At 45.4% G+C, this 20,989-nt stretch overlaps 1 protein-coding gene across 5 annotated transcripts in view; it reads left to right on the forward strand.

Moving 5' to 3' along the window:
• PLEKHA7 (pleckstrin homology domain containing A7) overlaps positions 1-20,989 on the forward strand; it is a 234,643-nt gene that overhangs the window by 136,217 nt on the left and 77,437 nt on the right. For all 5 annotated transcript variants that reach the window (XM_054438787.2, XM_054438786.2, XM_063671123.1 and 2 more), the window contains exons 4-7: positions 1,440-1,523; positions 16,718-16,829; positions 17,638-17,742; positions 20,235-20,307. In XM_054438787.2, coding sequence (XP_054294762.2) covers positions 1,440-1,523; positions 16,718-16,829; positions 17,638-17,742; positions 20,235-20,307 — 374 coding nt within the window. The remainder of the gene's footprint in view (positions 1-1,439; positions 1,524-16,717; positions 16,830-17,637; positions 17,743-20,234; positions 20,308-20,989) is intronic.

Raw genomic sequence — 20,989 nt, forward strand, 5'->3', positions numbered from 1 at the left:
TGCAGCAAGCCATGATCACACCACTGCACTCCCGCCTGGGCAACAGAGCGGGACCCTGTCAAAAAAATTTTTGTTTACATTCATATGATAAGACTATTATTCAGCTATTTCAAATAAAGAAGTCTTAATGATATAGGACTTTTTCTATGTTAATAGGATGTGAAAAAACAGGACAGATTTTTATATACACTAAAATCACTCTCAGTAGCCTAAAGTGATTCTTTTTAAGTAGAAGAAAATTTAAAACTTGGAAGGGGAACATACCCGGGTATATCTCCACATAGAGAGGTCATGGGTGACTTTTTACTTTCTACATTTTGAAAAATGTCTACAGGTGGGGCACGGTGGCTCACCTGTAATCCCAGCACTTTGGGAGGCTGAGGTGGGTGGATCACTTGAGGTCAGGGATTTGAGACCAGCCTGGCCAACATGGGGAAAGTCCATCTCTACTAAAAATACAAAAATAAGCCAGGCGTGGTAGTGCATACTTGTAATTCCAGCTACTTGGGAGGCTGAAGCAGGAGAATCACTTGAACCCGGGAGGCGGAAGTTGCTGTAAGCCGAGATTGCACCACCACTCTCCAGCCTGGGTAACAGAGTGAGACTCTGTCTTAAAAAAGAAAAAAAAAAAAAAAGAAAGAAAAGTCTACATTTACTATGTTTTGAAAGAAATTTAAATAAATCATATTTTGTTTTTAAAAGAGGAGGGTTAGTTTAGTTTATTTGTGGAGCAAACCAACAGTCTCTAGAGCCAGCTCCTCCTCCCTTTCAAAGAACCAAGCAGCCTTTGTTGATGCACAAAACACCTACACACTTTGTTTGTGTGTGTCAGCTTGGTGTGGAAGCTGATCCTTCCTAACTTCAAAAGGGTGATAGAAACTCCACTGTGCTGAAATTGTGCAGGTCATGTTGCAGAGACATGTCCATACATTTATATCCCATCATTGAAGTGAAGACATTTTGTAGTAGGGAGAAGAATTTTCAGAAGATAGATTTTTCTGGGTGGGTGGTTAATTCTTAGAATTCTTTCGCTAGATTCATGGATTTGGAAGCTGTCGGAAGTGTCATCTGCTTTCCTTCATTCTTGTTTTAGCTCATACTGTCTTAAAGTGTTACTTTTTGTTCATCGTCTCAGTTTGCTGGAGTAAGTACTTCATGGAATGTCTCTCCAAGATGCAGTATTCTCTTGGAGCCAAGACTTCCTTAGGAGTCTCCCTGTCTCGTAGGTGGGCTCTGGCACCTGAGCTGGAAATTCTTGGGCTTTTCTTAGTGTGGCGGGGTTCTGACAGACTAAGTGTGTCTCAGAGGAAAGGCCCACATTTCTCCCACTGTGAGAAATCTTTGATGACCAGGGTCACCAGACATTGCTGACTGACCTTTCGTGTCTGTACTCCTTCCATTCACACGAATTCTCACTCATCATCTTTCTTTCTCTTTAGCCATAACCAGCAGACCACAGCATTCAGGCATCCTGTGACGGGACAATTTTCTCCGGAAAATAGTGAATTCATTCTTCAAGAAGAGTAAGTATTTTTATGTTTTCTCCTTATCTGGGCAGAGTATGGGAGACTAAAGGCATTTGCTGAAAACAAAACTTGCTGGACTGTTTTCTCTGAGACAGGGGCTTGGAGTGAGTGGGTTGGTTGATTCAAACAGGAATATGCGAAGAATTTTATTTTTCAATCTTCAGACTTCTTTCAGTGGCAAGATATGGAAGAGGAGAGTTGACACAGGGATGCGCTATGATGGATAATGTCAGATCCTCTTTAAAGTTCCCTTTCCCCTGAATGAACCCTTTCTCCTGATACATCTTCTGGCACATTAGCCCTGTTTGAAGAGGACCCACTCATCTGGGTGAAAATATAGCTGGCGCACACCTGTATTACCGGATACTTGGGAGGCTGAGGTGGGAGGATGGATATGAGCCCAAGAGTTCAAGGCTAACAAGACCCCATATCTATTTTTTTTTTTTTTTGAGGCAGGGTCTTTTTGTCACCCAGGCTTTGTCACCCAGGCTGGAGTGCAGTGGCACAATCTTGGCTCACTGCAGCCTTGGCCTCCCTGGGCTCAAGCAGTCCTCCTGCCTCAGCCACCGAAGTCGCTGGGACTACAGGCATACACCACCACACCCAGCTTATCTTTGTATTTTTTGTAGAGATGGGGTTTTGCCATGTTGCCCAAGCTGGTCTCAAACTCCTGGGCTGAAGCAATCCTCCTGCCTCAGCCTCCCAAAGTGCTGGGATTACAGGCATGAGCCACCACATCCTGCCCTAGACCCCATCTCTTAAAAAATGTGTGTGTGTAGTATGTGTGTGTGGGTGGGGGTAGGGGGTGTACCCTCAGACTGAGCTGAATCAGCCTCCCAGGGAAGCCTCAAATAAGAGTCCAAAGTCCAAAGAGAGGAGAGCTGGTAATCCCCATCGTCCGTGGACATTCTGAGTTCTTTCTGTTCTCTTTTCCTAACATGGGAACTTTCCTGCTCCTCAGCTCAGTTTCAGCAGGGCTCTCAGGTGCTCAGGTGGGCTCTACCACCCAGGGCTTGTCTACATAAAAATACATGTACAGCCCAAGCAGGATGTGTTTTCCCAAAAAAGGAAGGCAAGAAATGTGCACAGGTGGCTCTGCCCCCTTCCATTCATCGGAGACAGTTCTATTTGAAGAAAACATTTGTGTTTTGGAAAGTAACAAATAGATGTTAGCTTTAAAGGTTTTTTTCTTCTTCAAATCATTTTTCCTCTGTTTAGTCACGTAGACCAAATATGATCTTAAAATAAACTGTCAGTATTTATATTTTTACAGCATTTCCCTCCCTTAGTATCTACCCCTTTAAACTTTTTATTATGGAAAAAAATTAAAATATACAAAAAGAGATATGGTAATAAATTCAATATACTCATTTCCCATCTTCAACAATTTCCAAAACATGGCTAATTTTATTTTATTTATCCCTTCACCTTCATCCCCTAGATTATTTTGAAGCAAATTCCAAACATATCATTTCATCTCTATAGTATTTTCAGCTTAGAATCATTATCCCACAGTACATTTAAAGCTAGAAAGCTATAATTATGGTGAAACTGACATCCTTGCGTGTATGCTCTGTGCCAGGGGCATTACATGCATATCCATTTAATAGGATCATCCTGAGTGATAGACCATCACCATTTTAGAGATGAAGAACCTGAGACCCAAAGAAGTGCCCAGAGACACACAGCTTAGGAGAGCCAAGATGCTGTCCCAGGTTAGCCAGGCTTCAAGGCCTGTGCTGCCTTTGCGTGGTGTTCCCTTCATCAAGTCCAACTCCTGTCATAGTCAGAGGCTACTTCCTAAGTTATTTTGATGCTAGTGGTCCATCGGAGATGACAGTCAGGGGCTGGGGTTGGGAATCTGACTTTGGAAGCATTAATACTAGTAAAGAGAGTGAGTGGAAGGTAAAGATTGTCTTGTCTTCTAGGTTGATAAAGAACTGCTGTGTAAAAAGAGCCAGGATATGTGGATTCCCCAAATTCCAGCTCAGAATGAATTTGTTTATAGAATCCTGAAGGTCAGAAGCTCTTGGGAGGTCATTGAGTTCAGTCCTCAGGCATCCCGGAGACACGGGTGCCTGTTGTTATTAAATCTGGATGGAGAGTCCATCAGAACCTTTAGCTTGGGAAGTTACCAACTTCCATAAGAGCTGCTAGAAAATGCAGACCTACCATTACAAAACACTTGTCACACACAATTCCTTTTGCTCTCATTCTTAACAGGAGACTTTGTCTACTGACCACTTCTCTTCAGAAGATAGTCTCTTTCCTACTACCGAAACATCTGTGTAGTTAATTTCAATACCATCCAGCTTCCAAGGAGAAGATGCACTTTCTTTTCAAGGCTTACTTTTTTCCTCTAGATCCCATCTCCTGGATGTCATGGAGGTACCTGCCTGTCTCAGGTGGTGTGTGGCACTGATTGGCCAGACATTCCTTGCAACAGGCAGAATATGCTATAGGCATTGAGAAGAAGGGAGGATTCCTGCACTTATACATTAAATACCTAGTGAGTACCTACATTGTGTCTGGGGCTGTGCTGGACTCTGCAGGTACAGCAGCAGGCAACACAGATGTGGTCCTGGTGGTGAGGAGCTTACAGTTGAGTAGGGAATTTGCCTGCCCTTATTGGTGTGAACAGATACATCTCCCCACTGTTGGCAGGTGGGACTCACCTGAGATGCTTGGAATAATGTGTGCATGCCCCTCAAAGGATAGTTTCTCATTTTACAGATTAGAGGCATGGAGAAGAGAAATAATGTAAAAGCTATAATCTGATGGTTCCAGGGGACATGAGTTCTGAGTGTTCTAATTCCTGCGTCAGTCATATAGAATCAGTCAGGATAGGCTAGGGTCTGCTGTGGTAATAAGAGATCACAAATGTGATAAATGTTCATGATAGAGGGAACATAGGGTTCAATGGGAATTGATAAAGGGGACTCTAACCTGGCTTAGGGACCGCAGAAGGCCTCCTCATCTGGGAAGGGATGTGGTTTAAATTGAGATCTGTCTAGTCAAGGTGAACAACCTGGGCAAAGACTTAGAGGGGAAGGAGGGTAGAGCATGGGGGATCTACACCAGTTGAGTTTAAGTGAAAAATGAGGAGCACTGGATGGATTCTGGAGGTACTTGGGAAGTAAAATGAACAGAATTTGGTGATTGATTGACTGTGATAGGGATGAAAGAGGGGAAAGACTTTCTTTTGAAGCCTTTGGCCTTAAACTGGAGGAAGAGGGAAGATTTAGATAAGGGAAGGTAAGTGTGTACATGTGCATGTGTGTAGGTGTCGTTCACAGCTCAGGAGAGTGTGACCAGCCTTGGTGGGGTCAAAGTGCAAGAAGGCTGACTTGCAGTGGAGGTTTGTGAAGGGGAGTGTGTAGATAAGGTTGAAGAGGGGGGCTGCAACCAATTACCTAAATTGCTTCCTCCTAAATGAAATACACTTAGATTTACCTCCTGGGGAAGCTCTGGAGGGTGAGTGAGGCATGATGTCTCCTCACAGAAACAGTTTTTTAAAATTATGCAAATGAATGAGCTTCTTGTTTTGTTCCCTTAGAGGAGCTTAATTTTGTTGTGTAGTGTGTTATGACTCAGACTAATGTCTGGGGTGGAAAAAGGAAAACTGGCTCCTTTCTTTTTCTTCTCCAAAGAGAATCCACTAAGGCCAAGCACTGGCGAGTTGTAACCACATTGACTCCTCTTGCCAGAGCCTCCACTCCCCATTTGCTTGTAGCTAATTCTTCTGGAGCAGCGGTTCTCAAAGTGTGATCTCTGAATCAGCATCACCTGAGAAGGTGTTAGAAATGTAAATTCTTGGCCCCAACCCAGACCTACTGAATCAGAGACTCTAGAGGTAGGGCCCAGCAATCTGTGTTTTCACAAGCCTTCCAGGTGATTCCGATGCAGGTAAAAGTTTAAGAACCACTGATTTAGGCAACTTGCTCTTTTCATCCCTTCTCAATTACTCCCTAGTTCTTTTCTTCACCCCCAGGTATCTTCCCACTTCACACCCCCCCAAGTGTCCATCCATTCTCTGGGCTGCAGTGACAGTCTTAGGTAGATTTTAGTCACATAATCTTGAGTTTCTTCTTCTGTGGGAATAAAAGAAAAAAAAAATTTCAAACCCATCCCATGGTGACTTCTCCTAGGGCATTATTGGTGTGAACAGACAGATCTCTCCACTGTTGGCAGGTAGGACTTGCCTGAGCTGCTTGAAATAACCCATACATGCCCCTCCAAACGATGGTTTCTCATTTTACAGGTCAGAGGCATAAACAAAAGAAATAATGTGAAAGCTGTGATCTAATGGGGCCAGAGGACATGAGCTCTGAGTGTTCTTGTTCCTGTGTCAGTCATATAGAATCAGGCTAGATAGGCTAGGGTCTGCTGTAGTAACAACAGACAAAATCTTCATGATTTAAAATAGCAAAGGTGGATTTCTCATGTTCACTTCAGGTCCATCATAGGTCACCTGATGGACTCTGCTCTGCCCTCTTTTTTTTTTTGAGACAGAGTTTCACTCTTGTCGCCCAGGCTAGAGTGCAGTGGCTCACTCTTGGCTCACTGCAACCTCCGCCTCCCGGGTTCAAGCAATTCTTCTGCCTCAGTCTCCCGAGTAGCTGGGATTACAGATGCCCGCCACCACACCCAGCTAATTTTTGTATTTTTAGTAGAGACGGAGTTTCACCATGTTGGCCAGGCTGGTTTTGAACTCCTGACCTCAGGTGATCTGCCCGCTTTGGCCTCCCAAAGTGCTGGGATTACAGGCATGAGCTACTGTGCCCAGCCTGCTCTGCCCTCTTTACTGAGGGTGGCTTCATTTCTGTAAGGGAACTTGTAAATTGGGCACTGGCTCTTCCACTCGCATTTCTTCAGCTAAAGTAAGTCACGGGACCACTTCAAACTTCAAGGGGAGAAGAGAAGCGCATATTTATTATGGACCTGAGAAGAGAATCAGAAGTATTTGTTGGGCTGGGTACAGTGGCTCACACCTGTAATCCCAGCACTTTGGGAGGCCGAGGCGGGTGGGTCAGGAGATCGAGACCACCCTGGCTAACACAGTGAAACCCCATCTCTACTAAAAATACAAAAAATTAACCTAGTGTGGTGGTGTACACCTGTAGTCCCAGCTACTTGGGAGGCTGAGGCAAGAGAGTCACTTGAGCCCGGGAGGCAGAGGTTGCAGTGAGCTGAGATCACGTGACTGCACTCCAGCCTGGGCGACAGAGAGAGACTCCATTTCAATAAATAAATAAATAAATGAAGTATTTGTTGGACAGCACTAATCGTTACCCTTAATAAACCACAGTCCAGATTTATCAAGGGAAGCGGGACCTTTTGAGTCTCACTAAGAAGCTGCTTTTGTTGTATGACTAGAGTGCTCGTTTCTTTTCTTTTTTTTGACACAGTGTCTCCCTGTGATGCCCAGGCTGGAGTGCAGTGGTGTGATCTTGGTTCATTGCTACCTCTACCTCCTGGGTTCAAGTGATTCTCCTGCCTCAGCCTCCTGAGTATCAGATGCCTGCCATCATACCCAGCTAATTTTTGTATTTTTAGTAGAGATGGGGTTTCACTGTGTTGCCCAGGCTGGTCTTGAACTCCTAGCCTCAAGCAGTCCATCTGCCTCAGCCTCCCAAAGTGCTGGGATTACAAGCATGAGCCACCCACCTGGCCTAGAGTGCTAATTTTCTCATTTGACCTTTTCTGTTATGCTACCCAGTTTTTTGTTATACCCCCTGAGGGGAGTAGGCATCAGTCAATGGGTTCTGTAGCCTTGTTCCCCCAGGGGACACTCCCCAAGCCAGCAGGTAGGTGAAAATGCCTCATGGGAGAGCTAATACAAGCTCAGGCTGTACTAATAAAAGTACAATGCATACAGAAAGGGGGAGAATAGTTCTGTTATATCGTGGTTTTTGTGAACCACTTCATTCATTCATTCAATACAAATTGATGGAGTACAAAGGGCATGCCAAGCTCCAAACACCATGTTCTAGATACTAAATTTTAAGAGAGATGTTGAGCAATTGATATTCCCCTGAGGAGGGGGACCATTATGGTGAGGGTTCTAGAAGCCCTATCCTGTGACCTATTGTGATTAATCTACAGGAGAGAAGATGGAGGATGTGGTAAAAGTCTTCAAGAAGGGCTAGCAAGTGGAAGTGGGGTACATTTATCATGTGGCGGGCAAAGGCAGGTGTCAGATCAATGGGTGAAAGCTATAGTCACACAAATTTCAACCCAGTCCATAATTTTCTAAGAAAGACACTATTAGTCTGTTCTCATGTTGCTAATAAAGACATACCCGAGACTGGGTAATTTATAAAGGAAAGAGGTTTAATTGACACAGTTCCGTGTGGCTGGGGAGACCTCATAATCATGGCGGAAGGCGATGAGGAGCAAAGTCACATCTTACATGGATGCAGGCAAGAGAGCGTGTGCAGGGGAACTCCCCTTTACAAAGCCATCAGATCTTGTGAGACTTACTATCACAAGAACAGCATGGGAAAAACCCGTTGCCATGATTTAATTACCTTCCACTAGGTCCCTCCCATGACATGTGGGAGTTATGGCAGCTACAATTCAAGATGAAATTTGGGTGGGGACACAGCCAAACTGTATCAGATACTTTACAGCATCCCTTGTTTCAGGATCTAGAATTTCCTCTTTAACATTAAATGAAGTATTCTACCTCCTAGAATAAGAGTTGGGAGCTTTTAAAATGAATAATATTAATAGTATTGCTAGTATTATTATTATTTTTATAGCTAACACTTAGCACCCTTACTATTACCAGGTACTTTTCTAAGTGCTTTACATGTATTTAATTTTCACAGCAATCCTGTGAGGAAGATACCATTATTATCATGAATACTAAGGCACAGAGAGGTTAAGAGTCTTGCCAAAGGTCACACAGAGAGTAAGTGGTGGAGTCAGGATTTGAATCCAGATAGTCTGGTCCTAGATGCCATGCTTCTAAACACTATACTATACTGCTTCTCATTTCAGAGGTCTTCCGGGGACAATCCTCTTCCTTGTCAATACTCAGTGTGCTGAGTGAGTAGGCTACTGCTGCAGAGAGGTTTTAATTGTAATTGTATTTGTAGCAATGAAATTTCATCTGTAATAACTTTGCACTTGTTTGAAAGATGCCAAGCCTCCTTGGTAGTCTTTTCTTCAGAAAATGTTCTCAAACCTTTTATCTTGGGGCCTAATTTCCAGGTATTGGATCATTTTGCTCCTCTTCTAAGCCTCTTTCCTGATTCTCAGTGACTTTCTTGAATTGTGAGCTTGAAGCCAGACCCTTTCTGGCTAAAAGAGCCACACGCAGGGCCCCTCCTAAAGGGGTAGTCCTTGACACAGAACTTCCAGGACTATGGTTTTGATGTTTGGTGCTCATGCACAGTAGTGTTTTCTCCTCAGTGCTGGGCTGCCCAGGGAGCCACTGACAAACGCCTCTGCAGCTCTCGGGGAAGAGGAGAGAAGCGTTCCCGAGCAGTGACGCTAGCAGCTGACTGACAGCAGGCTGTGTACACCGATCCCCAGGCTCTGCCAAGCATTTGATGTTGAGGTGGGGCCTAAGGTTGAGAGAAGAGAGTGTGCGCTTAGGAAGTTCAGGGGCCCGCTTGTGTGCCGAGACGCCAGCTGCAAGGCATGCAGGATCACTTTGGAGGCTCCAAACCTGGAGGGTGCCCTTGCTTGACCTGCCTTTCCTGGCATCCCAGTGAGTTTAGCTTGTTGTTTCCATTGGGGTCTGAGCAGCCTTCAGTTTTCTCATTGGATTATTTGGAAAAGAAACACAAGTTGGAATTTCCTGGAATGTTGTGAGTGGTGTTTGGAGGATAGCACTTAAAAAAGATACTGTCTTTCCAAAGGTAAGAATTATCTTCCAGATCTTTGACCTCTTTGCTAAAGGCGGTTCATTTTGCAGGTTGCAGGGTGAGACTCATCTATGGCATGTGCTGATTATGGGTTCGGGGGCGGGGTATCACTTGCTGCTAGGAGATGGCTGTCTCCTATTCCTCCTGCAGCTACAAGTTGGTAAAGCTGGCAGTGAGATTTAGAGCACTGGAGAGGGGAGTTGCTCCTAAACTCCCACAGGAGTCTGTCCTGTTGCTCATCTGCTGAGCCCCGGGCTGTGAGGCTGATGCTTTGCTGTCTGCAGCTGATATAGCCAGCACCTTGTCTCTAGATGCTGGCAGTCTTGGGCTAGCTTTGCCTGTTGTATTTGGTTGCCATGGTAGCAGAAAAATGAGGAAAAATGGAAACACCTGGCAAGCAGATGCAGAAACTTGACTGTTCAGTTTTCTTCCCTGGACTAGGAGACAGTGTCTGTGATAGTCGCACGTAGGGGAAGAGATGGTGATGGGGCCTTTAGTTCATTCAAACACCTGGGTGTTGGCTGGGCCTTTGGTATTGCTGTTTTGAAGGGCATCGGCATTGGGGATGCAGTCATTGCCACACAGCAACCATGTCTTTGGCTCTGTCTTTGGCTCTGTCTGTGCTGGGCAAAAATGCTGCAGTGGTGGCTTTGCTGTGTGAGGAAGGGAAGCTGCTTCCTGTAAGTAGTAATTTTGTTTCTTCCTGTGACTTCCCTTCTTGTCCTCTTCTTTTACCTCCCGCTAGTCTTGGATGTGCTCAGATCTCCAATAAAAAATATCATTATCTAATGAGAGAAGTAGCTACTTGTTAAGCTAGGAGGAGCAGATAGGCTAGAAGAGGGCTCACCAAAGGCACTGGTTAGAAGAGACTGGCCCAGGGTCATACAACAGAAAAGGACTTGTGCCAGGTTTGGGGCAATACTCCAATTTGAGGAACAGGCGTGGGGAGGTGGGGATGGCGGCACACAGTGCTTATGGGGTTATTTTCATGCCAGGTGAGAGGCTACTGTTTGGGCTGGTTTCTAGCTCCTGGGGTAGAATGGGGTGAAGAACTGCAGCCTGTGTTCAAGAAAGGACTTGAGGGGGAAGGAGAAGGAACACAATAAGCCATAGTTGAGTAGTGAGACCACAGTTGCTGAATGAAAACCCGTGTCAGACAGCCTCCCCCAGGCTGTTGGGAGTTTACAGTGAGCGTTGGCGGTCTGTCTGTGTGTGTCTCTTTCTCTGAGAAGAGGGGGTGTGGGAGGGAGGTGTCTGCCTGTTTGGGATAAGAGCTTTCTTTTGTTTCCTAGTTTTCATTGTGCATTGCTTTCCCCAAACCCTTAGCTGATGGGTGTAAGCTACTAAAAAAAAGTGCTGGTGTTTGTGTGTCCTCTTCTCATTTACTTTTCCTCTATATCAGTAGTTTTAGCCGAGCTCTCTGTGTGTAGATTCCTTGAGGACAGAGCATGACTTTGGGGGCCAACTTTCCCAGGAATTAATGGGATAAAGGTGTCATTTAATAAGGTGTTCTCAGTAAAAGATTTGTGTTTCCTTATGGCTTTCTAACCTCCCATCATAGCGTCGATGACTTATTTATTTAATGAATGAGACCAAGTCTCGCTCTGTGCCAAGGCTGGAGTGAAGTGATGTGATCTCGGCTCAATACAGGCTCTGCCTCCCAGGTTCAAGCAGTTCTTGTGCCTCAGCCTCCCGAGTAGCTAGGACTACAGGCGTGCATCACCACTCTCGGCTAATTTTTGTATTTTTCATAGAGACGGGGTCTCATTATGTTGCCCAGGTCTTGGGCTCCTTAGCTCAAGTGATCCGCCTGCCTTGGCCTGAGATTACGGGCCTAAGCCACTGCGCCTAGCTGATTTTTTTTTTTTTTTAATTTTAATAGAGACAGAGTCTCAAGACCAGACTGGATTTGAACTCCTGGCCTCAGATGATCCTCCTGCCTTAGCCTCCCAAACTGCTAGGTTTATAGGCATGGAGCCACTGTTCCCAGCCCTTGATGATTCTTGACATTACTGTTCTCCTGGGGAAAGAATGGGAACCCAGTCCTCCAGCCACGGAATTACTGTGCTTTAAACAATTTTTTTTTATAAGATGCTGTTGGGATGTTTATAGGAGATGACTGTTGTGTAGAAGTTACTTGTTTGGCACCTTGAGCTTTCTGGAGACATATGCCTTGGAAATAAAGTGTAGCTGGGATTTAAATTCTGGGGTCTTCACTGGTAACAGTTCCAAATAATGCTTTGTATGCCATGGGTGCTTTATGGTTTTCAGTGTCATTTCAATCCACACAACTACTTTGTGAGATGAGAGGTGGTTTCCACTTATTTTGCAAAACTGAACACCAAGGTCCAGAGAACTGATGTGACTTGTGGAGGAGTCAGTAAGCTGCAGGACTTGGCTGAGATCCAGTTATTCTGGGCTCTTGCTCTTTCCACCATCACAAGATTTCCTTGACCTGGGGGTTGGTCTTAGGGCTGAAAAGAGCAAAAGCCTGCTTCTCTCAGACCTTGGGACCTGCCATAGGGTCTTTCTGTGGCAAAGCCCAGGTTTTGGAGTCCAGTTTCTATCTCGAATAAGTTATTTGTCTCTGTGAGCCTTAGTTTCCTCCTCTATAAATAGAGATACTAAAACTGACTTGGCAGGGTTAAGTGAGATAATGCAGGCCAAGTGCCTGGCATGCATGCAGTAGGTGCTCAACAAGTACAGCCTAATCCCTCTGCTTGCTTGACTTTGTGTACCTGTCCTGAAGAGGTGGTGATCATTGTCTTGGTGACCACTTGTTGCAGCATCATAGACATCTTGCTCTGATTCCTTCATTCTGCTTCAGCTCACACCGTTGATTGAGAGGCTCCCATTAACCAGATCTCATTGACCAAACCCACCTAATTTCAGACCCAACAAAAAAAAAATAGCTTCTGTATCTATAACCTCTCTTTCTTACTACATCTGTCAGTGTCATATGCATTTAGTGCCGAATATGCAGGAAGCAGAAGCACTCCTTTTATAGATAGGGACAGAGAAAGTGTCTTCCTGCTCAGGCTCACTTCACACATCCTTGACAAAGTTCAGATAAAAATCAAGTCACTTTCCAACTGGGCTTCCGCAGACTGATTTTGTCTAGTCCTAAGTTCTTTTGTTCATTTCACATGGGAGGAGGTTGGGTTCAAACTCTAGCTCACTGTTTTCATCTTCAGCCCACAATCCTCCAGCAAAATAATCAGCATTCATGTAGCCCAAACCAGGGAGAGAGAAGTCTTTGTTCAAATCATCCCATTGTACTTTGGGATTTCCGATAACACAGAAACCTGGCAAACAGGCTTTTAAGTCAATAGGTTTTATTTGAGGACAGCAGCAGTCTGTGTGTGCAGGTTTTTGGGTCTCCTCTCCCAGGGGTCTGCGTGACTCAGTGTGCCTGAGGGCATGCTGCTGGGAACTGAATGCCTTTCAAGGTTGCTCAGCTCAGGGGCACAGGCTCTTCTCTGGGAAGAGAAGATGGTTCTTAGATGAGACTCGGTTCTTAGGTGAGACTCGTCAGCAGAGTGCACTCATTCTGAGGAGTTGAGGACAAATCATTGTCTGCCCCACCAGGCTCTTAATGGGAAACATGCCTGTGGGATGTAACTGGCTGAAGCAAATGTATCAGAATGCCCTCATCCAAGTGAAGGATGTTCCTTTCAGTGTTGTCTCTTCGGGAGGCTGTACATATGCACTGTTGATGTCCCATTGCTCATTACCCATTGTGGTAAACCACCACTAGAAGTTTCCATCAGAGCCAGGTTTTCAGCCAAGTGAGAAAATTGTTTTTGAGACTTTTTTCATATGGATAACAAATGGCATCCCCAAGCATAACCACCATTTTTTTTTAACTAGTTGTTATTCCAGATAACTTGTAGTTATTTCCAAAAGTCATAGTCATCCTTAGAAAACCTGAGAGATCATGTTCTACACTGAGAGCGTCAAAGAAACATCCTCTGAAGGCCGATCTTGTTACTTGGACAAGTGGGTAGCTGTGTGTGCCTTGTCCTTTCAAAGAGCCAGGTCAGGGACTGCCAAGTATGAATTGAGTCTATTCCTTGAGTTGGGAGCTGTCCCTGCTCATGGGGGGCCTTGGTGAAGACATCCTCCCTGTTTGTAGACAACACAGTCCCTTCCCTGGGGCATATATAGTTTGAACTTTAGTCACGTCTCCTAATAAGCTTTCTATGGGTGTGGCTGAGCGATGTAGACCATGAGGAGTCGAGCTGTCTTCATGTGTGTTTTTGTATTCTTTCCCCAGTCCTTGCCCATCACTGCCCCTCACTGACGTCCAGCCAGCTAACATCCCAGAAGCTAGGATGGGGAGGAGACGTGGGGTTAGAATATGTGGGTTTGGGGGGTGTCAAGTTAAATGTCAAGATTGTAAGGTGCTTTATACTGCACTGGTGAGATGATTTAAAAATCTTTTTTTAGGCTGGGTGCGGTGGCTCACGCCTGTAATCCCAGCACTTTGGGAGGCCGAGGCGGGTGGATCACTTGAGGTCAGGAGTTCGAGACCAGCCTGACCAACATGGTGAAACTCCCTCTCTACTAAAAGTACAGGTGTGGTGGCATGTGCCTGTAATCCCAGCTGCTCGGTAGGCTGAGGCAGGAGCATGGCTTGAACCTGGGAGGCGGAGGTTGCAGTGAGCCGAGATTGCACCATTGCGCTCCAGCCTGGGCAACAAGAGCGAAACTCCATCTCAAAAAAAAAAAAAAAAAATTTGTTAAAGATTGTAAGGTGCAAAAATGGCAAAAGTAGCTATTTGTCCTGGATTTCCTGGCCAGTCACAAATCCAGATGGTCTTTTCTTTGTCCTGTAGAGGTGGAATGACACATCTAAAGTTGATGGAATGTGATGCAGTTATTTGAAATGATGTCGAACTGGCTTAAACTAACGGAGAAAGTGTTTACATTACAATAAGTTTTTAAAATGAAGATGTGAAGTCACATATATAATTTTGATCATATGTAAACAAAAAAGCACCCTTTTTCTCCCCACCCCCTTCCCCTGCAGAAAACCCAGGCATATAAAAAGAATGGGAGTAACTATACCAAGTGTTACAAATGGTTTTCCTTTCAGTAGCTGGACTATGGGTGATGTTTTTCTCTCAGTTTTTTTCTTGTATTTGTCAAATATTCTGTAATAAGCCTAAAATGTCTTAAGTGGGAATAAATTACATTTGATAAAATCCCAAACAGGCCAGGTGCTGTGGCTCACACCTGTAATCGCAGCACTTTGGGAGGCCGAGGCGGGTGGATCACCTGAGGTTAGGAATTTGAGACTAGCCTGGCCAACATGGTGAAACCCCGTCTCTGCTAAAAACACAAAAATTAGCTGGGTTTGGTGGCAAGCGCCTGTAATACTAACTACTTGGGAGGCTGAGGCAGGAGAATCACTTGAACCCAGGAGGCGGAAGTTGCAGTGAACTGAGATCGCGCCACTGCGCTCCAGCCCGGGCGACAGAGCGAAACTCCATCTCAAAAAAAAAAAAAAAAAAAAATCAAACAAATCTTTTTTGTCGTTGGACCTTGTGTCCTGAATTTTAGCTTAGAGATACAGCTGCCATAACTGAAGCAACCTGAGAGCTCTTTTTCCTTGTCTCAACCTCCAGAAGTCTGAAGAGTTAGACAAGACCAGGTTCCAGGATGTTTTGGACATAGTTCTGTCTGGAGAAAGGGGATGGACAAGGCAGCCTCTTGGAGCCTCTTCCTGCTCCTGATCAGCGGTTATCTTGCTGCATACAGCCTCTGCCAACAGCAAATGTGGTGACATTCTCCCTCTGAGTGGGGAGCAGCAACAAAAGTCTGGCTGGGTTGGAGGCCGGGGGCGTGGAATCTGGAGTGAGTGTCTGAGCTGCTAAGGAGCCAGTGCTCTTTCTGCCTGGTAGGACTTGCATCTCCTGCTGCCAAGCATCCCACAGGGCCCAGCCCTTCGGGAAGCTGGTACCTGCTACAGTGGTCCTGCTGCTGACATTGCTTGGAAAGTGCAGTAGTCACGGCTACTTCTGCAGAGAACTTCCCTTGTGGTGTAGGATATTGGGTTCTGTCTCGGGGCACAGAAAGGATCACTTATCTTTTGAGCAGCAGGGTCTTCGAAGAAAACAGTATATTTCCATGGTGGAAACTAGGATGTTCCCTCATTGTATCGCTCTAAAAGTGTCTGTGTGAAGGACTTTACGAGTGCTGCTTCGTCAGCTGCGTCCTGCCTGGATTCTCTAGCTCCATCTCCTCAGGGTCCTTGCCCAGGCCTCCAAAGCAGATTTTCTCCACTCTTCAGGCAAAGAGCCTCAGTTTTCTGTGGTCTGCCTTGTCTCCAATGACCTGGATTCTGTTGCCTATCAGAGCAGTGGACAGAACGTGGAGACTTCCACTTTGAGGAAGGCTTGCTGATCCTGGACTTAGCAGGGTCTTGGCATCAGGCATCCAGCTGTCCAGGGATAGGTACTGGATTTGTGTGGAGGGATTTGTCACCGCTGCCTTGAAAGACTGGCAAATGCTGGGGATCTGTGGAAGCAGGTGAGAAGGACTCTTCAGTGGCTCTTGAGTGTCGCACTGAGATGCTCCCAGAGAGTTGGCCCTCCCAGGGCAGCTTCTTGGTGGGAAGTTCCATGTTTCTGGGATGCTAATGGGGAAGCCCCAGAGATTCTTACTGGGGGCCCAAGGCTTATTTCATTTCTTCCTGCTCACCAGGCATAGCACAAGGGGTTAATATCTCTGATAGCTCTATTTTGGGGCAAATGGAGTGTTCGCGGAATAGGCCTCTTTGTTGAGTAGTCTATTTTGGGAGACAAGCCCCACTGGCATTTATGTAAGGGATTCTCTGTGTGTATCTGTGGGTGTGGTTGTGTGCGCAAGTGATTTCTTGTTACTAATTATAAACAGCTTCTTTTGGGAGCCAGGGAAATAGAGGTGTGTGTGAGGGCATGGATTGCTCTTGCATGCTGAGAAGAGTGGCACATCTGTGCATGCCCATCAGATGGGGCAGTTGTCATAGACACCTGATTAAGAGAGTGAGTGTGGGGACTTCCAGACAACAGCAGGGATGACAGTCTGTCCTCCTTTGTTGGGTTGTCAGGCTGTGGAGATGTGCCTATCTGTCATCTTGATTCCTTGAAACACACGGGCAGGCTGGACATTGCGGCCCTCTGGCTGCAGTCTGGAGTCAGGCAGCCTCCAAACAATCAGGGTTGGGTTGTTCTAAGGCCCAACAACCAATTCCTACCTGGAACTGATCTTACTGCACTTCCTACTCTGTAGCTTGGCTCTTACTCACTGGAATCACCTGTCTCTTCACAGGCCGAATCCACATATGTCGAAGCAAGACAGAAACCAAAGACCGTCCAGCATGGTCAGTGAAACATCCACGGCTGGGACCGCCTCCACCCTGGAGGCCAAGCCTGGACCCAAGGTGAGCTCCTGGCCACTTGTTCCTTCCTTCCCCTCTTTTATATTTTGCCAAGCCCTTTTGTGACCAGAAGTCCATTTGATCTTCACTATAGTTTTGTGAGAGAGACCCATAAGAAGTGTTCTCCCCAAATGACAGATCAGGAAACTGAGGCCAAGAGGGATATGTCCCTTGTCCAACAGAACAGGTGATTGCTGACAGACCCAGCACTGGTGTCTATAGGTCCTTGAGCATGTTCTTCACTTTCCTCGTGTGGTTGGGAGGGCCACGTTTCTATTTACATGTAGCTGTGTGTTAAAGCAAGCCTGGAGAGATTTGGTGATATGAGGCCCTGAGAAAGGGTGCCCTTGGGAAGGACCCAGAAGTGTTTGTGCTCCAGGTGTAGAAACACTAAGAATCAGGGTAAAGAACCAGCATTGTGGAGAGGAAGAGAGTGCTGAGGGATGAACCCAGATAGGAGGGGTAAATATCTGGAAATTGGCAAAAAGCTGTGACCAAAAATTAGCTTTGCTCCAGAAAGCCATGGAACATATTACAGCCAACAGCTGCTGCTGAAAGTTGATTGAAAAATTCCTTTTAATTTTTTTTTCTGTGACCCAGCTGGGAGGTTTGCCAGGTCTTGGGCTTGCCTTTTAATTAGAATGCTGTGGCCATGTGCACGCCCGTTCCCTGTCTCCTGGCTGTTCGTTTGATCAAAGGGTGCTGCCATTTAGAGTGATGCAGAGAGAGCCGACGGTCCTCCTAACATACAAGTGCTTTTTTGTGTCACCTTAAATTCCCTGCTGCTAAAGTTCAGTCTGCTTTTCCGTAGATCATAAAGTCCAGCAATAAAGTCCACAGCTTTGGGAAGAGAGACCAGGCCATTCGGAGGAACCCCAATGTTCCCGTGGTGGTGAGGGGCTGGCTGCACAAGCAGGTGAGGAAGCCGAGGAGTGAGAATCCTGGAGGAAATGGCTCTGGCTGAGTTCTCTCCTTTCCTGGCCCCAGGAAGCTAGGGCCAGGGATGGGCACATAAGCTTCCTGTTCCTGAGTTTGTCTGAGGCAGCTGGATTCTACCTGCTGCACTGCATTATTTGCTGTTTGTTCTTATGAGTGGACTGTCTGCTCAATGGTTACAGCTTCTCTCCCAAAACCCACTTGACCACTTTGGCTGTCCTGGGGCCCAGGCCGCAGTGTGGGTGGGTCAGCTTGAATCCAGCCTTCCTGCCAGTTCTCTAACAGCACTTGCCTTCCTGGTGTCAAAGAGTCTTTGTTATTATTTGGCTGAAAATTTTCATCTTTTCCTCTCCCCCTTGTCTAGCATGCATGTCCACCTAACGTCTCAAATTCCAAATCAGCCAAACTCAGCTCATCATCTCCTCACCACCCTGGCCTGTCATTTCCCCGAGACTGCTTTTTCCGGATCTTAGTAATGGTACCACCATTCTCCCAGGCACTCAGGTTAGAAACCTCAGCACTATCACCAGATCCTCCTTCCCCGACATGCATTCATTCAGGAAGCCCTGTCGGCTGTGTCGGCTGAGGCCATTCTTCATTGGAATCCCCACTGCCGGTTGACCTGCCTGGGGTTCTCTGTTCACGGCTGGGTTGTGAGTTCCCAGAGCTAGAGACCCTGTCTCTTTTGCTCTCCTTCTCTCCTTGCCAGTCATTCATTCGTCCATTCTGCAAAGTACCTGCCATGTCCTAAGTTGCTAAGAGCAAGTATCAAGAGCAAGTAACGTGGTTCCTGCCCTCGAGGAACTGATCAGCTACCAGGAGAAGCAGATAGCATATCTCTCACTTGTCACATTGTCACCCAGCCCTGTCTCTCACCTAGCATAGCATCTAAAAATATCAGAGCAGCAATGTAAGTTTTGGTGAAGCTTTGTGGGAAGACAGAGGAGGGCATTACATTGAACAGCACACAGGAGAAATCCCAAAAGTCCCCTTAAAATCTTCCTCCGCAGCTCTGGCCCCATGGCAGCTGCAACAGCTCCCGGTCTCTTCTGTTGGACACTCCTGGTACCACCCTCTCCTGCTCCCACTTGCCCCTCACAGCCCTGTCGTCCGTCTCTTTTCTTACATTTGCCCTTGTCTTTTTCTCACTTGAGTCATTTAACCCTCTGACTTCTTCCGTTTGCATCCCTGTCCCCGTTAAACAAAGGATGTCCCTTTAACATATGGAGAGAGAGGGAAGTATTTGTAAATAATTCCCAGCACCTGGGCCAGGCCCATTGGCTGTGCTGTAACCATAACAGGGATCTGTGTGCTGTGGACACACAACAGAGAGTGGCTATACTGGGGAGTGTCCAGAAAGGCTTCCCGGAGGAAGTGATATTTGAACCAAGCATGGAAGCGTAGATAAGAGGTCTCCAAACAAAGCAAATATCATGTACCAAGACCTTAGAAATCATCTCGTTGATTTGCAGAAGATGAAACAGATAAATAGTTGAAATCATCAAGTTACATTTGCTTTTAGCATTTTAGTAAGTGGAGGAGGAACAATCCTCATGCTGTATTTCAGTTTAGAAATTGTCAGGTTTTTTTCAAGCTTGTCAAAAACTTCTGCAGAAGGAAGACAATTTAACAGCCATCTCTGTTTTTTAAATGAAAAAAAAAAATTTTTTTTTGTATAGTTGGGGTATTGCTATGTTGCCCAGGCTGGTCTTGAATTCCTGGCTACAGGCGATCTTCCTGCCTCAGCCTCTCAAAACACTGGGAGTACAGACGTGAACAGCCATCTCTAAAACTAAAAGATGCTCTGGGGTATTCCTAGGTTTGAGAGAAAACTCACCCTAAAACATTCTGTTTTCCTGCCTTTGCCATGTTTTTGAAAAGTATTCACAATAATTTAAAACATTATTGATAAATACAAACATTTACATTTCAGATGAGTAAAGACAGATTTTTCTTATGAGACAATTTGATAGCAAAGAGAATCCAAATTCTTTTATATTGAATGGAAGGAAAACACAACAGCAGAATACATCCTATATGGCACAGAACTGAGCATAGTCTAATGAGAACTTTGCCTCACTTAATTCATTAGGTAACTTAAACTCTTTTCAATAGTTTAATGTAAATTCAGTTTTCCAGTCAGCATAAATGAAGGTATTTTATATCTTAACAAAAACTTTTTGTTAAGAGCTGATTCCTCTCTTAATTTACTTTCTAGAAGAAAGTGACTTATAATATTATACATTAATTTGCTTCTAGGAGACAAAAATAAAAACCCTTCTTTCTTAGGATAAATCATCATTTAATCTAAGTTCTAATGTCCTATTCAAAGAATGGCTATTCAATAAAACGGTAATTTATTAAAACAGTGAATATGGGCAAATATTTGGTTCTGGAATCAGGTTGTGCATGCTTGGAAAGGGACAACAGTATGCTCAGATATTACCCTGACTAGTTTTCTTTGCTTTGCAGGACAGTTCTGGGATGAGGCTGTGGAAAAGGAGGTGGTTTGTGCTTGCTGATTACTGCTTATTTTACTATAAAGGTGAGCTAACAAGTAGCCTGTTACCCTGCCGAAGTGTTCAGTTTTACATATGTGGATGGTTGGTGACTTCAGGTTTACCAGTCCTAACACAGGAAGTTCAATCTGTTGGGTTAAAATAAATAGAATCCAGTTTGCCTGCTACTAAGGGTCTCAAGATTCAGAGTCATTTCCGTTTTTGTCCCATTTGGGACATAGGTCCACCTTTGAGGTACTCTGGAGAGGTGAGAAGTGTGGATCATTGATTGTATCTTGTAACCTGTCATCTGGATTTATTGGATGTTGGATGGGCAACTGGTGAATTGAATTGGCCATCTGAGCTTCTGTGGAGCCCCAGAACATAAAGTTAGGGACTATGTGTTGTTAAGAGGGAATCTCAAAATGTGGAGAAAGAGCTTACTTTTAAGATAAGGCTAGACTGCTACTGGTGCTTTCAAAGCAGTTCAGGGAGACTGAGAAGTGAATTCCATCACTGGAGAATCTGAGGAGGCTTCTTAGAAGAGAGAGAAGAGATAGGCTTTTAAGAATGGGTAGAGCTGGCTGGGCACTGTGGCTCACGCCTGTAATCCCAGGACTTTGGGAGGCCGAGGCAGGCAGATCACCTGAGGTCAGGCATTCGAGACCAGCCTAGCCAACATGGTGAAACCCTGTCTCCACTAAAAATACAAAAATTAGCCAGGCGTGG

Source organism: Pongo pygmaeus, chromosome 9 (assembly GCF_028885625.2).
Source record: "Pongo pygmaeus isolate AG05252 chromosome 9, NHGRI_mPonPyg2-v2.0_pri, whole genome shotgun sequence".
NCBI lineage: Eukaryota > Metazoa > Chordata > Mammalia > Primates > Hominidae > Pongo > Pongo pygmaeus.